The 16,901-nt window shown below is 36.2% G+C and overlaps 1 protein-coding gene across 3 annotated transcripts in view; it reads right to left on the reverse strand.

The window, feature by feature from the left end:
- Positions 1–16,901, reverse strand: part of USP9X (ubiquitin specific peptidase 9 X-linked) — a 133,889-nt gene that overhangs the window by 12,496 nt on the left and 104,492 nt on the right. For all 3 annotated transcript variants that reach the window (XM_081222648.1, XM_081222646.1, XM_081222647.1), the window contains 8 exons: positions 16,154–16,374; positions 13,399–13,589; positions 9,681–9,854; positions 6,874–7,015; positions 4,658–5,411; positions 4,144–4,267; positions 3,054–3,279; positions 2,403–2,532 (listed from right to left, as the gene is read on the reverse strand). In XM_081222648.1, coding sequence (XP_081078774.1) covers positions 2,403–2,532; positions 3,054–3,279; positions 4,144–4,267; positions 4,658–5,411; positions 6,874–7,015; positions 9,681–9,854; positions 13,399–13,589; positions 16,154–16,374 — 1,962 coding nt within the window. The remainder of the gene's footprint in view (positions 1–2,402; positions 2,533–3,053; positions 3,280–4,143; positions 4,268–4,657; positions 5,412–6,873; positions 7,016–9,680; positions 9,855–13,398; positions 13,590–16,153; positions 16,375–16,901) is intronic.

Below are 16,901 nucleotides of genomic sequence, written 5' to 3' on the forward strand. Positions count from 1 at the left end.
AGTCTGCAATCCTCATCATTAGATGAATGACGAAAACTGAGAAATAAGAATTCTTTTATGACTTGCCTTTCTTCCTCAGCCAAGCTTCTTGAAAGACGCCTAAACTCATTCCCTCTACTTTCTCGTCTTCCCAGTCCTCAACCCATGCCTATTTGGCTTCTGCCCCCTTTTCTGGTTTAAAACTAAGGAATAGTTCTGAAACCATAACCATTTCCTCCTTTCTTGGGTTCCTCTCTTATTTTCTTTCTACCTCTTCTTATTCTTATTTGTGAGTCCTCCTTCCTCTCTTCAAAAGTGATGGTCCTCAAAGTTCCCATGTCAGGCTATCTTCTCACACCGTATGCCTTCCCTGGACGATCAAACCCACTCTAATGGCTCCAAGTTCCAGCTATTTTCATTCAACTGATTCCAAAATATTTCCAGACAAATAGATCACCACTCTACTGGACATCTCTATTTGGGTGTCACAAAGACTCAAATTCCCTGTCCACGTTCTTCCTCCTGTGTTTCCCTTCTCAGTACATGGCACTACTACCTGCTCAGTTTGTCAAGTTGGAATTCTGGGCATCATTCTTAACATCTCTTCCGTGTTCCCCTTCCCTGAATATCCAATCACCAAATCCTACTGTCCTTATCTCCAATAAAAAGCACCAGAATCTGACTACTTGTATCCCACTCACTGCCAGTTCCTCAGTAGAAGCCACAACGATTTTCTATCTATAGATTACTTTTAACAATCTCTGGTCTTACTCCCCAATAATCCATTCCACACTGCAGCCTGGATCTTTCTAGAAGCCATGTCTATTCAAAACTCTACAATGGCTCATCAATGCCCTCAGGATAAAGTCCAGAATCTCTCACAAGGCTTGATAGAATAGCACAATTAGAAAATTCTGCTCACCACTCCTGCCATCCCCATATTACATCAATTCTAGTCAGACTGAATAACTTTCATTTCCTCCAATGAGCCATGCTGAGTTTATTCCAAGTCTCTGCACCTGCTGTTCACTCTGGATGGAAAAACTCAACCAATTCCCACATCTTCTCCACTAAGTCCCCCACACTCCCCCTATGATGTACTTCCATACCACTTTGTATTTTCCCCATTATAGCCATAAACATATTTTATGGCAAGTACCTTTTAATTTGCTTCTATACCCCATTAGAAAATAGGTGTCTTATTTATTGCCATGTTCCAAGAAGTATAATAAATACAGGTCCACAAATCCCTTATCTGAAATCCTGAGATTCAAACAGCTCTTAACATCAATGTAAACAAAGTTCATTCATAAACTTGCTGTGAAAATCTGGCCTGAACTGACAAGAGGCTATTTACAGTCTTCAATCATCCCCTCTCAGTGTGAATATTCACGTGTATGATTACAAAGTGCTGTTTCGGACCCTGCTCTAGGGATGTTACATAATTCAGGGCACATGGGCTATTTTACCTTTCTTAAAACCAAACAGTTCTGAACCACAAAGCATATCTATCTATCTGGTCCTAAGGATTTCGTATTAAAGTTTATAGACCCATATTTGCTTTTAGCAGGGAAATTTTAATTAGATTAGATTATGGACCAACGATGCATGTTTTCTGAACAGGGAATACCTAAAAAGGGAGTTAACAGAGTGAGATTTTTATAAATACCTAAGATTTGGCATTTCTAAGTGTGAAATACAGATTCCCCTTATGCTTGTTTGCGTAAATATTCTTTTCAACTACAAATATGCAAGCATCTCCAGTAATGGGAAGGCAAGGGAAAAGACGACAAACGCAAAGTAGAATGCTGCTTATGTTAAAAGGGCCATGGATCAACTGGCGATTGGTAAGTTCATGCACAAAAAACCTGGAATGACAGGGATGTTTGGGTTTAGAACTTAACATAAATAACAGGTAATTTAAGTGAATATTTATATTATCCCCGATTTTAATTTAGTTTACGTCAACAAAAACTTACGTACAGACTAAGTCCTTTACCCAAACTTGGTGAGTATTACACATCCATCTGGGACCTTTTGAAAATGTGGATTCCTTGTGTTAGCTCTCAGAATTCTTATTCAGTTGGTTTGGGATGGGGCTTAGGCATCAGTATTTAAAAGAAAAAAAGGTCTAGCACCACTACTTTAGGAGATAAAAATATGATTAAGATACAGATTTTAAAAATATGATTAAGATACAGATTTTGACCTGTGTCTGGTGCAGAGATAAGACACATGCATAAATAATGATAAAGTACAAGGTGAAAAGTGCAGTGTAAAAAAAAAAAAGTTTCAGATAAAATTCACAATAGGTTTTATGGAACACTGTTTCTATTTTAGACCAGGTTACATTTCATCATGTGACTTACATGACTTCATTACTTAATACATTAAGAGAGAATTATGAAAACTTAAATTCTTACCTAAATTGGCATACATTACAAACAGGTTGAAATACTGCTGTAAATGACGCCCATGCTCTGAAACTTCTCTTCTCAGTAGATTTAGTACTGCTCTTAGTAAGTGATCACTCAGGCTTAAGTTGTCATAAGCCTGTAAAAGACAAAACATCGGTTGTTTTTCAGCAACAAGGTGCAGGTATGATATAATTCTCTTTGCATGAAAAAGGGACATGCACATATACATGTTAAATATAGGCAGAAATTTCTGGAAGGACTGATCACACAAGAAATTATTAAAAAGGGTTGCTTTTTAGGAAAGGGGATGAAGATCCAATGTAGATTTCATTATAGAGGCTTAATACTGTTCTAAGTTTTAACAAATGGAAGTCCATTTAAATTTATATACAATTTATATAACAGTAAGTGTATAACTAAGCCACTGAACGTAACTGAATTAACAGAAAATTCCGTTATGTTTTAAAGAGCCAATAGTCACTATTCACTGCTGGGAAGTACTTTTAATGGAACTCATATAAACACTGAGTTATCGGACTATATGGTTATTACATGCTCATGAACGTTTGTTAGGTAAACATACCAACAGATGCACATATATTTGTGACTTCAACTTCCAGGAAACAGAATTTATTTCTGTTAACTGGGCAAAATTACCTGACTAGAAGGTCCTGGAGATGCAAAAGGTGAAGGACATGGCCCATCTTGCAAGGAAAAATGTGCAATAAAAACTATAAGTTTTGCAAATGCACCTCTCACTTCTGCACTAGGGCACTCCAGAAGGTATTCAGAGAAGCGATTTGAAACATTAAAAAGGACATTGTGAGCAAACCAAAAACGTACATTCTTGCTGTGACGAAGGAGAATACATAATGCATCATACCTAAGACAAAACCAAACAAAAATCTATGAATATCGATTCAGTAACATGTTTCCTATAGTACAGGGATAGGTCTCTATGAACCAAACAAACAAACAAAAAAATCAAAGAACTTCTTTTACTACTGGAGGGAGAGAAGCAGCAATGGTAGCTTCTAATACTAATATTAAAAAGATAAATACTATGACTTGGTCTATTCTCACAGAGTGACAAAATAAATAGATGAAAACTTATACAAGCTTCTACAAATCCATGACCAAACTCTTCCTAGGTTCAATGACAAAACAATAATCCCCATTCCCTTAACATCTTACTACTAGAATAGTAAGTAAATATTGTTAAATCGAGGTATTTTAATGGCCTCTATATTTATACAATTAGAAACTTAAACTCATTTTAAGTTTCTACCTTTTTAATCTATGGCTGAATTTAATCTAGGGAAGCTAAAATGTTAATACTTTTGTGATTAAATAGCTTAGACTTTTAAGTATCATCCTGTAATGTTTTGTACAGAGATGTCAAAGATATGATACAAGGTAACAGAAGCAGAAGCCAACTTCTGAATAATAAAAGGTGGTATTTAATCTCAGTAATTATTTTTTAAAATTTATTTATTTTATACAGGTTCTTATTAGTTATTTATTTTATACATATTAATGTATATATGTCAATCCCAATCTCCCAATTCATCCCACCACTCAGTAATTATTTAAATATGATTTCTCTCACTATTGCTACCAAGATTTTTTAAATTCTGCATTCCAAATCTGAAATGAGATTATCATGGCTTGGAAAAAATAAAGCAGTATATTAAAGAACCAAACCTAATGCCAGTAACAATAGGAATGAAAATTCAAAGCAATGTACCAATCACTGGCAGAGCCACGGACTACTTTCTTGGTGTGAAATCCTGTGGTAAAGAGGAACCTAGCGGCAAGCTGAATACTAATCATAGTGATTTCTTCTGCTTCAGGCAACAGGTGATCTTGCCCTAAAAATAAAATGTAGATTAAAAAATAGTCGAACAAATTTCTGTGCTCAAGCCCCATTTTCATTTTCAAAAACAAATCTGCATTATCAACAATTTTCCAAGTCCTATGTTAAAACCCCTGGGCTACTTATGAAATAATTCTTAGTAGCTCAGTAAAGCACCCTTCAACTAATGCTTGAGTAAAAAAACCAAACTGTTGTAACAAACAAAAGCTCCTCTGTCTCTAAATGGCAAGACAATATATACCGCTCAAAGGTAACAGTCATCTGAAACACAACTTTCTAACAACCAAAAAGAAAGAAAACAAACATGTTGATGCCTGCTAAGAAACCCTGCAAGTAAAAGAAGAGGTATGCTTTATTACTAAGAAGCTAAATTCTTGATACTTACCTGGAGGAGGATTTAAGTAAACACCATTACATGTAAGCAGTTTTTTCATAAACTGAAAATATTCCATACTGTACTGCATTCGGTTATGCATGAACTGCACATTCTGTTTCCGTACACTTCTCTCAATGGCTGATGGCATAATAATCTGATGGGGTCTTGTGGTGATAGCAAGCTCTGATATATACCTTATCAACTCATCACCTTGGTCTATTGTGTCCAATCGTTCATAAAAAAGTATATAAGCATTCCACCACCTTTTCTGGCGCCTGTATGACATGCGCTTCATCATGTGATCAAATACTTCTCCCATGTACTCTCCACCAAAACACTGGTTTTTCATTTCTTCATCGTCATCCATTTTACATTCAGTTACATCTCCATCATCAAATTTATACCAGCGATTTCTCTCGCCATCTCCTCCGTTCCTTTGAATGATGTAAGAGTAGTAATGTCCCCCGCTCGCCTGACCGCTGTGTACAAGCACCCCCACAAGTCTGTATTTCGTGCTTCCTGCTGGCTCACTGTCAGACTGCTCATTCTGTTGTATCAACTGACTCTCTGGGTTTACGTTATCTCCTTCCAGCTTTGCAACACCAGCAACGGTGTAAGGTTCCATGTCCAGTTCGCGAGGAAATTCAAAGTAATCATTAAACTTGATTGCGCATTCTCTTTCCCAGTCATAGTCGAATCGTTTTAGTTGGATAGCAAGAACAGGAGGTAATTTTTTAATAAGCAAGCGCTTTACAGTATCAACCTAAAATGAACAGAGCAAATTACTAGATGTTCTCTCATAATCCACTGCAAAAAAACACAAAATTTAAAACTTTACTATTAAATTCTCAGGATTAATCTGAAATTTTAAGTATAAACAAATACATGATAATGAACATAATCAGAGCATTTGTCGGTTGATATTTTTAAAATGTTCACTAAAACTAATACGAAGCAGCTGATGCCTTTTGCTACAACTTGCAAAAATTAGCGATATACACATTATTTGCTGTCTGATTTCTATACTGGAAGTACTATCTAACCATTATTACTTGTTTGATATTTACTGTTATTTTAATGAAGTTTGCTGTGAGCAAACTATAGAAATATAATAGCAGCAGCTAATATTTATTGGGCAATTAGGTACCAAGTTATATGATGCTGTCCAAGTAGTAACATGTTTAATCCTCACAACCCTCCCAACCCTGAAACTTAAGGATGAGAATTAGGAGTAGTAGAGAGAGAACTTGCCTCAAGTCTCAGAGCTGGGAGCGGCAGGGAGTATGGCTTTACAGTTCATGATCTCAACCTCTAGATTTTTTTTTTTTTTTTTTTTGCGGTATGCGGGCCTCTCACTGTTGTGGCCTCTCCCGTTGCGGAGCATAGGCTCCGGACACGCAGGCTCAGCGGCCATGGCTCACGGGCCCAGCCGCTCCGCGGCATGTGGGATCTTCCCGGACTGGGGCACGAACCCGTGTCCCCTGCATCGGCAGGCGGACTCTCAACCACTGCGCCACCAGGGAAGCCCTCAACCTCTAGATTTTAATACCTCTCTAAGTGGTATGTAAAGTCAAAACAATACAGGTGACTTACAGGTGAGAGGGCTTGGGAGCCCAGAAAAATACACATTATTTCCCATATGTATGTGTAAATTGTCTCTCCTAAAGAACTGTTAAATGCCCACAGGCAAAAACCAATCAAGTAAGTCTAAAAATCTGATCCAAGTGGTTTAAAACACGCAGGTGGTAGAAGAAATCTTTTGTGGCTAAATAAAGTAATTAACGGTTTGGCTTCAGCAAACTTCTTGGTCTTGGGTAGCAACTCTGGACATGAGAGGAGAAATGTTTTCCTCTATGAGCTCTGTAGCTTTGAGGAGTTCAAGAGCAGGTTGGTTGAATATGGATGAAAAATGCCTGTGTAACTCAGATAAGAGACTGATATTAAGCTACTATGACCTCTAAAGTGATTCACTCTTATCTTTACCTGTTTTCCCTAGCCCTTCTGGCACTATTTTCTCTCAATTGTCTTTACCTGACAAACCTTTCTCTCAATCATCTTTACCTGACAGACCTTTAAGTCAGTTATCTTAACTACTCTGTTACCACTATAACAAAGCAGGGTAGGGAATAAAGAGGGTGAATTTTGAGAACAAACAAAAACAACCATTCTTCCAAACCCATTAAATGTAATCATAATTATTTTAAATAAAACTGGGCAATTCATACCTTTTTATTGCATTTTTCACAATGATAAGCATTTGCACCTTCTAATAAATCTCCTTTGACATATTGTTCCAAAGAATCAAGAAGATTTTGGTGATTTCTAATGTCTACATTCAAAGTCGTAAAAGATTCTTCACACTCGTATCTAAAGATATTATTTAAGAAATGATCAAAGAGAATTTATTCCTTAGTTTTCTAAACATCTTATTTAGTTATGGACTCAATGAAAACTACTGTTGCAATTTTTATAACACAAAACCCATAAGTCATAAAATGTTACCAATAAATGACAGTTACCATTTATGGGTCACTTATCCTCTGCTGGGCATACATTAGGTTGTTTACACACTACACATAACAGGTGCTTTGTCTTCATGACAAATATTTCTCTATCACCATCTCCACGTCAGAAATGAGGGAAGTGGGGTTCAGAATGTGAATTTGGTCAAGATTACTAGGTGAAATGGTGTTTTCAAGCTAGCTCTGTCTGGTTTCACAGCTCAATCTCTTTATAGTCTACCATGCTGCTTCTGCCATCATCTGTTTAGATCTATTAATGAGCTGAATTTTTAAATGTTTCTCCTCTTCTATAATGGAAACCTTACTAAAGCACAAGTTTGAACACACAAATGAATACGGGATAAGCAATGTGAATAGGAGCCACAATCCCACCTTGTGGCAATTTTCTACCAAAGGAATTTTCAGATTTCTGGTGAGACATATTCATGCATTTAGAACATGGGATGTGAGGAATTCATTCTCAACCATTAAATTAATTCACTCAACAAATACACTGAGTGCCTACCACGTTTAAAGCCCCGTGGGATAGTCAATGTTTAAGACAGCCCCCCATATTTAGGGCTTTTCAATTTTGTTAGGGGAAAAGGTACACAAATAAAGGCATTTATAAGTGACATGAATGGAATATGAAGTATTAAGCAAACTGTTACTATAACTGGGGAACAGCCCACAGAAGAGAAAAGAAAAATTAGATTTTATGATTCCAGTTAAAAACTAGGACATTTGAAGCTGAGAAGTCAGCAAAGTTTTTCTGTAAAAAGGCCAGATAGTAAATATTACAGGCTTTTTGGGGCCATGAGGTCCCTATGGCAACTACTCAACTCTGCTGTTATAGTGAAAGCGGTCAGACAGTAAGTAAAGGAGTATGTTCCAAGAAAACTTTACAAAAACAGATGCAGGGCTGGATTTGACCTATGGTCCATAGTTTGTTAACCCCTGCTCTTGATAAATAAATACCCTAAAACAGATTGTCTCAGGACCCTTTGTGTAACCTTCCAGCATATAACAAGGCTAATTTAGTTGTGGAATAGGTATTTGAACTTTAGGGATTTTACTTAAGATCATGCTCTCTGGACATTTTCACTTGGCAAAGAAAATCAATAATTTCCAAATAATTTTGAAAACTATCTAAAACAAACCAAGAAAATCTGACCAAAACAGATGACCAGAAAATTTTATTTTTATCAGTAATTAAAAACAGGAGGTTAAAATGACAATTTTATTGTCCACCTAATGCACAAGGTCTTTCAAAAGGATCAAAAGTTGCCCAGTCTCAAGACGGGAATAAAGACACAGACCTACTAGAGAATGGACTTGAGGACACGGGGAGGGGGAAGGGGAAGCTGGGACGAAGCGAGAGAGTGGCATGGACATATATACACTACCAAACGTAAAATAGATAGCTAGTGGGAAGCAGCCGCATAGCACAGGGAGATCAGCTTGGTGCTTTGTGACCACCTGGGGGGGATATGTGGATATATGTATACGTATAGCTGATTTACGGTTGTTATACAGCAGAAACTAAGACACCATTGTAAAGCAATTATACTCCAATAAAGACATTAAGGAAAAAAAAAAGTTGCCTAGTCTATGCAAACAATTTTATGGCCTCATTCAGAATGAGCAGTTTAACATTTACATATAGTATTAGCACTCCCTCAATCATTTCCCTGTGTTCAAAAATAAAGCACATACACACACAACCTATGACTGCATATGCTGTTTAGACTTGCAGAAAATACTATCCTACTGTGATTGTCTGGTGAGAAGGGATTTCAAACCAACATTAATTGACAACATACAAGAGAAGTTCCAAAGTAAAACTTCCATACAATAGGCATAAACGTGTATCTATCACTAATGAACTTTAATAGTTATTTAACTATTTTCAATAAGAGCCCTTAATCAACTTCCCCTTTAAGAAAACCAAAAAACAAAAAAAACCCCCAAAACCAATTTGTTTAGTCAACTTTTGCTATAAAGGTTCTGTGTGGGAAACATACCTTAAAGACAATGACAGTAATCAATGCTATTCTATTATCAAAAAGTCAGTATTTCATTTGTATAGGAAATAGTGCTCCATGCTTGTCATCTTCTAAACTTAACATATTTACAATATTATAACTATTTTAATTCTAAGATAAAGGGCAAATTCGTAAGCAATACCTGTAGCTATGCAAAATGCCATTTTATTTTCTTAGGCATGATCATACATAAGAACGTGTAAGAGTACGAAATAGTAAGAGCTTAGGTGGAGTTAAAGGAACCAAATATTATTTGACAAAAACAAACAGACCCATAAAGTTCATTGAGACTTTTCTGTACTGTTAAACTTCATTGTAATAAAATGAGAAAACAAACAACCCCCCCCACAGTAGTAAGGTATGTGCAATATGTAATTCATCCAGCCTCTGGTATTTAGTAATCGGTAGCGTACTTCACTTTTGTATATAACTAATAGTAAAAATAAACAGTACAACATACACTTTAAGTATGAAATTAGCACTTACCTATGTGGGCAGCCTTGGCAAATCTTCTGATCAGCAAAGGAACCTCCTAAAACTTTACTTAGCATAGCTGGGTGTCCTAAGGCTTTCAAAGCTTCATCTAAACTATCCACCAATGAATTAAAAAATTCTAAAGCATCATGTTGTTCACGAAGGTTAACAGGCTCACCCCAAAGCCTAAGAAATGAATGGAGTAAAATATGTAATGTGCAACGCTCCCAAAACAATATATACAATATATTTTTCAGGAAAAAAGCAATACAACCACGAATGACACCACAAAAACTGAGATTTTATTCCTCAACTACAGGAAGTAGAAAAAAACAAATGCCGTTTATGTATCGATTGCTGTGGGGAAGATAGTGAGATTCATAGTAAAAGTGGTACTTCAGTGGGGAAGAAATACCATGAAACTACTGGTGTGGCTGGATGGACAGTATAGCTCCAGGAAGGATGGTTTCTGTAGGTAATATAGTATAAGCATGCATTTTGAATCCAACTGAAGATGCTGTTAAAATTGGGTGGCTGATCTCACTCTTACGTAGATAATTACTACTTCATTTCTTTAATTTTGCTTAAATTTGGGTTACAGATACAGTGCAAAGATAATATTTACTCTTAATTAAATTGACTTTTCTGATCGAAAAGAGAAAGGTTTGACTTGTTTTACAGTTCATCTCTTTTGAATAATCTGAGGATTTAAATTAGGCAAATCAATCCCGAGAAAAGAAAATAACAATTATGTGAATGACAAAATGAGAAGTGATACTAATAAAACCTAGGCACTGCTGGAAACTATGACATCTAATTTTGTATTATAGAGTAATATACATTGAGAATATAAGTGAATTCATTCAAGCAACAGATATGACAAATGTATTTTAAGTATGCAAGAGGAACTGTCTTTTAATAAACTCCTTTGTAACACTTTTACTATGTAGCAAATAATCTCAGCCTAATTACATTTCAGCTGTTAAATTTGCATATAGTGAATTCGAAATCAAATATATCACTTGTTAAAAGATATTTTACAATGAAGAGATTTGTTAAGACACCAAGGGATCAAAGCTAACGTCACCAATAATCAGATAAACTGATACCATGTGCCTCTGAATGCAATGCAATGAGAAGCATATAACATCATCACCTATGTAGTTTTCTTGCCAAAAAGTTTAACTTGAATCTAATCATGGGGAAATAATCACACAAATCAAGGAAGTACCATAAAGGTCATGACAAGTTAGGGAGATTATTTTAGAGAAGACTAAAGAGGTAACAACCAAATTCTTGTGATTTCTTCTAGGATACCAGTCTGGAATTGGAAAAAAAAAAAACTAGAATATTTTGGGGAAACTGAAATACATATTGATGAATATCAGGCGTTACTAAATATTAAATTTCATGCATGTGATAATTGTATTAAACACTACGTAGGAAAATGTCCTTATTCTTAGAGGATACATGTTGAAGCATGTAGGGGGGTTAAAGTGTCATATTTGCAACTATTAACTCGTTTAGAAAAAACAAACAAAAACCAAAACCCAAGTATACATATAAGTAAATATGGCAAAATATTAACAATTGGTAAATTTGGGTAAAGACTATATATCATAAAGGTGATTATTATACTACTTTACCTTTTCTGTTGGTTTGAAATTATTCAATATAAAAAATCGGGGGTGGGAAATGTGGTTAACGAACCCACATGTATCTACAGTATATTATGTGTCTAAAGCGTGGATAATCCAAAAGTGCTAGTCTAGACAAACTGCGAGCTCCACTAGCATAGGGAGTAATTAATTGAGAAGTCAAAAATTCAAGTGCATTATAAGATAAGCAATAACTATAACTGAATGACAAATTTTAAGACAAAAGCTCAAAAAGCTTGAGAGTAATTTGGAAGAGGAAGAACAGAAATGCTAAAAGCCTTATGGCAGAGACGAGACAAGCTAGAGAAAGAATGAGAACAGGAATAGTCAGAGAGGAAGATGAGAGGTGTTGAGAGGTGATGGGACCAAAAGAGCAAAAGCAGAGCTGGGAAGCAGGGTGGTGCATGCAAGCAATAAGTATGGATTAAGTAGGGGGCCTAGTTAGAGGAATTTATACGGTGAGTCACAGGGAGGTCACTGTATTATAAAACAGTGGTTTCAAGAGAAATCTAAGTAGTATCCTTGTAGGTAAAAGGGGAGCTGCTCTGATTGAAGCAGGGAAGGTGGACGAGAGTGGCAGTGTCAGGTGACCCATTGCTTCCCCTGCTCTCAGCTGTCTGGGAGATACCTTGAAGGGATTCTAAGGAGTATTGTTTAAGGGAATTCCCTGGTTGTCCAGTGGTTAGGACTCCGTGCTTTCAATGCAAAGGGCTCAGGTTCAATCCCTGGTTGGGGAACTAAGATCCCACAAGCTGTGCAGTGTGGCCAAAAAACAGAAAAAAAAAAAAAAAAAAAAAAAAGTATTATTATTTAAAAAACCCAATGTTATGAAAGATTATAGCATTCTCATACACAGTACAGATATGTGGTTGTACTACAGTATTTTAGCACAGTGCACGACATGATAGGCGATGATAAAAAAAATGAAATAAATGAAGCCAGAGAAATAAGATCAAGCCATAATCGAAGATTTTTAAAAAAATTAACAACAACAACAAAACCCAACGTATTTATCGCACCTTTCCTATAAAATTGTACATTAGAATAGCCAAAGAGTTGCTATGGGGAAGTTTTCCTTTATAGATCTCCTCTAGCTAATAAATGAAAGAATGATAAAATTAGAATGTTGCCATTATGTAATCCTGATGAAATGCTGCATTTAGGCAATGATGATCAATGGCTATTATAAGACAGACAGACAGACATTATGTACTTCTCACTGAGGTCATCGTTGTCACCTACGAAAGCCTTGTCTATCCACTCCAAAAAAGAAAAATCACACCTGAATTTGATCAAGCCTCTAGATCTCACTACCTATTTATATGACATACAGGGGACTGAGGAAAACAGAAAACACCACAGGGATCCCATCAATAAAATCCAGATGGGAAAATTTACAGAGCTAACTACCTGTTTTTTTTTTTTCTCCCAAACAAATAACTACAAGGGTGAAAAAAGACTAGAAGAGACTAAAGAGTCAAGTCAACATCTGCAGCATATGGACTTCACTTGGATCATGATTTCAAAAAATTTATAGTAAAAAACAGTTATGAGGTAATTGGGTAAAATCAGACATTGACAAGGATATTAAGGAATTTTTATAAGACATGATAATAGTATCATGGTCATGTTAAAAAAAAGACGTTAGAGATACACACTGACACACTTATGGATGAAATTATGTATTTGCTTCAAAACAATCTAAAAAGTAGATGGCAGTGTAGATTAAATAAGATTGGCCATGAGTTGACAACTGTTGAAGTTGAGTGATGAATACATAAGGGTTCATACTCTTCTCCCTACTTATGTAAATAGTAGAAGCTTTCAAAATAAAAAATTATTAACATCTTAAGAGACTAAAGAATGCTGCCTCTTACTATGACACTTTCTACCTCCTTTGGGGACAATGAGAAAACAAACCTAACTACGAAGTAAAGTTTGATTATTACTACTGCTTAAATATTAAACATAAAAGTGCCTTCCAGTATAGGTTTTAGAAGTTTAATGTTAGTGTCATGAGATAGTCATAAAGGTTTAAGCAGTATCCCAATTACTATTCATCCATATTTTACCTGAACTGTTTCCAAAATCCTCTGGGCACATAGTACTGTAGTCGAGAAGCAGCTAAATGACCAAAGATGACCTGAAGGTATCTTAGAACACCAATATTGTACTCTTTCCTATCTTCTGTTTTACTTAATGCTGGTTTCTCTTCAAATTGTTGAGGGTATCCAAATACATCATCTCTGGGATCAACATTGCTCTAGAAACCAAAAGTTATCATTAATGAGCTAACCTAACTTCAAAGTAGAGTAAAAATATGTTGAGACAAATGCTAAACGATTAGTGAACAAATCACCTGTACTTCTATTTATTTCCAAAGCACTTAACTTTCAATTTATAAATTTTAGTTTACAATATCAGTGTTTATATCCCCACCCCTTTCACTAAGAGTTGTCATAAAGGAATAACCCTCACTAAGTATCGTAGAGGTAGGTAAATATAGCAAAATACAGTAAAGTGATTAACTTAGACTGAACTGGACACAAATGCAGGCTTTGCTACTTATAAGCTAAGTAACTTTGAGCAATTAAGTGCCTCATGTGTAAATGGGTTAACACATTCTTCATGTAGCTGTTGTGAGGATTACATGAGACAATGTATATAGAGTGCTCGGACTTGTAAACATTCAATACAATATACGTATTAAGATTAGTAGTACTCTTCAACAAATGGTGCTGGAAAAACTAGATATCCATATGCAAAGGAATAAGGTTGGACTTTTCCCTAACACTATACACAAAAATTTACTCAATACAGATCAAAGATTTGAATGTAAGAGCTAAAACTATGAAACTCCTAAAACATAGAGCAAAAACTTCATGACATTGGATTTGACAATGATTTATCGGGTATGACACCAAATGCACAGGCAACGAAAGAATAGAGACATACTGGACCTCATGAAAATGAAAAAGTTCTGTGCAAAGAAATTGGAACCCTTGCACACTGTTGGTGGGAAATGTAAAATGGTGCAGCCACTGTAGAAAACAGTTCCTAAAAAAATTAAAAATAAAACTATCAAATGATCCAGCAATTCCACTTCTGGGTAAAACACCCAAAAGAACTTCAAGAAAGGTCCTGAAGAGATATTTGTATACTCATGTTCAGAGCAGCATTATTCACAATTTTGAATTCCACCGAAAGGTGGAATCAGGGACTTCCCTGGCGGTCCCGTGGTTAAGATTCTGTGCTCCCAATGCAGGGGAAGCGGGTTCGATCCCTGGTCGGGAACTAAGATCCCGCAGGCCGCGCCGTGTGCACCACCCCCCACAAAAAGGTGGAAGCAACCCAAATGTCCACTGATGAATAAATGGATAAACAAAATGTGGTATATATATTCAAAGGAATGTTATTCAGCCTTTAAAAGAAAGGAAATTCTGACACATGCTATGAAATGGTCGTTACGTTAAGTCAAACAAGCCAGTCACAAAAAAACAAATATGGTATGATTCCACTTATATGAGGTACCTAGAATAGTCAAATTCATAGAGATGGAAAGAGAATGGTGGCTGCAGAACTCTGTGTGGGACGTGGATGTAGAAATAGACAATGTCCAGTCCCTGCCCACGAGAAACTTAGTCTAGGGAAGGAAAAAAGCACACAGGCAAAAAACCAAAACCAAAATACCCCACAGTGCAATGGGGTGCCGAAACAACACAGAGCAGAGGGTACCATGAGAGCAAAGTTGAGACACCTTATTTGAACTGTATCATACTTTGTCTGCTGGCACAATTAGCTATCTCTACTGTGCTTAACTCAACAACCTAGAGAAGTGATGAATCACAGAACTAGAATCTGAACTCCAATTTTCACCCAGAGCAGTGGTTCTTAACCAGGTATATGGTGTGAGCAATGCCTATGAAACTTCTTAAAAAAGTAAAAATGCTCAGACCCCAATCCCTGGATGATGCGGTTCAGCAGACCTAGGGAAGAGTTGGGGTCTAGAGTATGTTTCAGAAGCCCTCCCTGTAAGTGATAAACTACCTCAGAGCAAAATAGTTCGGTGACTGAAGAGAGGGAATGAGAAAAGAACCATTTAAGATATTTACTACAATCAGAGCATGCTCTGGCTTCTCTCTTCACCTCTCACCAACACAACACCATGAGTGGGAAAAGGTCAAATAAAAACAAAGAAATACAGGGTGGACACAAACATGACCACAGCTTAAATCTGGCCATAGCCTCTTCTTTAAAGAACCATGCCATAGTTATGTCAACTCTGATCCACCACTACAACCTAATTTTTTCACAGCTTTATTCTGCATTGCATACTTGGTAGGAGCCTAAATTTTGTTACAAGTAGAAGTTTGTTTCCTAAGCAAAAATAGTTATGATCTGGGAGAAATGCAAAAGTAATCTAAAAGCAAGCACAGACAATGAAACTGGCATAGCACATATCTTGGCATAAATAAATGGAGATACATAATTAAAATATCAAACAGAAAAGTAAAAATATAATTTAGACTATTACTAAAAATGAAGATTCTTATCATTATACAAACTCTAAATTATACCAAACCCCCAAAAGTGAGTACATTAACTGTTGCTGTAAAACATATAAACTATCATAAAAACTAACTGTAGTTGCAAGTCTAGTAGGTAGTGAGCACTATGTCGAGGTAGCAGTCTGTGCCGGGAGATTCTAGCTTTATTTTCAAATATTTGCCAACAGGTCCAGTGAAAGTCTAACGCTTTCTAAGAGAACAACAGTATCTCGTATCAGAACTTCAAACACAGAAAACAAAAATGCTAAATAAAATTTACCTCGTTGTCCTGCTTCTCATCCCCAGACATATCATCATCTACATCACTACCTGTGCCTTCAATTGCAAGAATACCATTCCTAATGGACGGAATCATGTAGAGTTGCTGAATCACAGAATTCATATAACAAGTAGCACCAGCGTTTTTCAGCCCCACAAATCCTTTTGGTGGGCGGGGTCCAACAGGTGGCAGATATTCCCACTCAGTAAGTGCTTCACAAGCTGAGAGAAGACAAGAGATTCTTGTAGTACAAATAAAAACATTTTGTCCACTTTAGACTTTATTAAGCCGATAAATTAACATTACCAATTCCACTACTCCTATAGCCACCTGAAGTAGTGCTCTAGGCATGCATTTCACCCTCAACAAATCGAAGATACACAGCAACACATACCACTATATAGATTTTTACCCCACCATCTATGAACCCATGCTTTATCTGATGTTGCTTCTATGGCAGTCTCACAAGATGGTACAAGGCTAATTTCTACATGTTAACTTTATTATAACTTAGTCATTATGAACTTTAACTTCTACTTTTATATGTTTTTTCAAGTGCCTTCAAACTCCTTCTGGCATGAAATGTTATACAAATATATCAACATATGATAGCTTACTAAGTTTTAAATAATCTTAAGATATCACCTGGGTTCACATCCAGGTTCTGATGCTTAGCAACTCTTTCATCTTCACGCAAGCCTCTGTTTCCTTCTTAATAAATGTAGTAATAAGAGTAACACGTGCTTTG

This window comes from Mesoplodon bidens (assembly GCF_964165515.1).
Source record: "Mesoplodon bidens genome assembly, chromosome: X".
NCBI classification, from domain to species: domain Eukaryota; kingdom Metazoa; phylum Chordata; class Mammalia; order Artiodactyla; family Ziphiidae; genus Mesoplodon; species Mesoplodon bidens.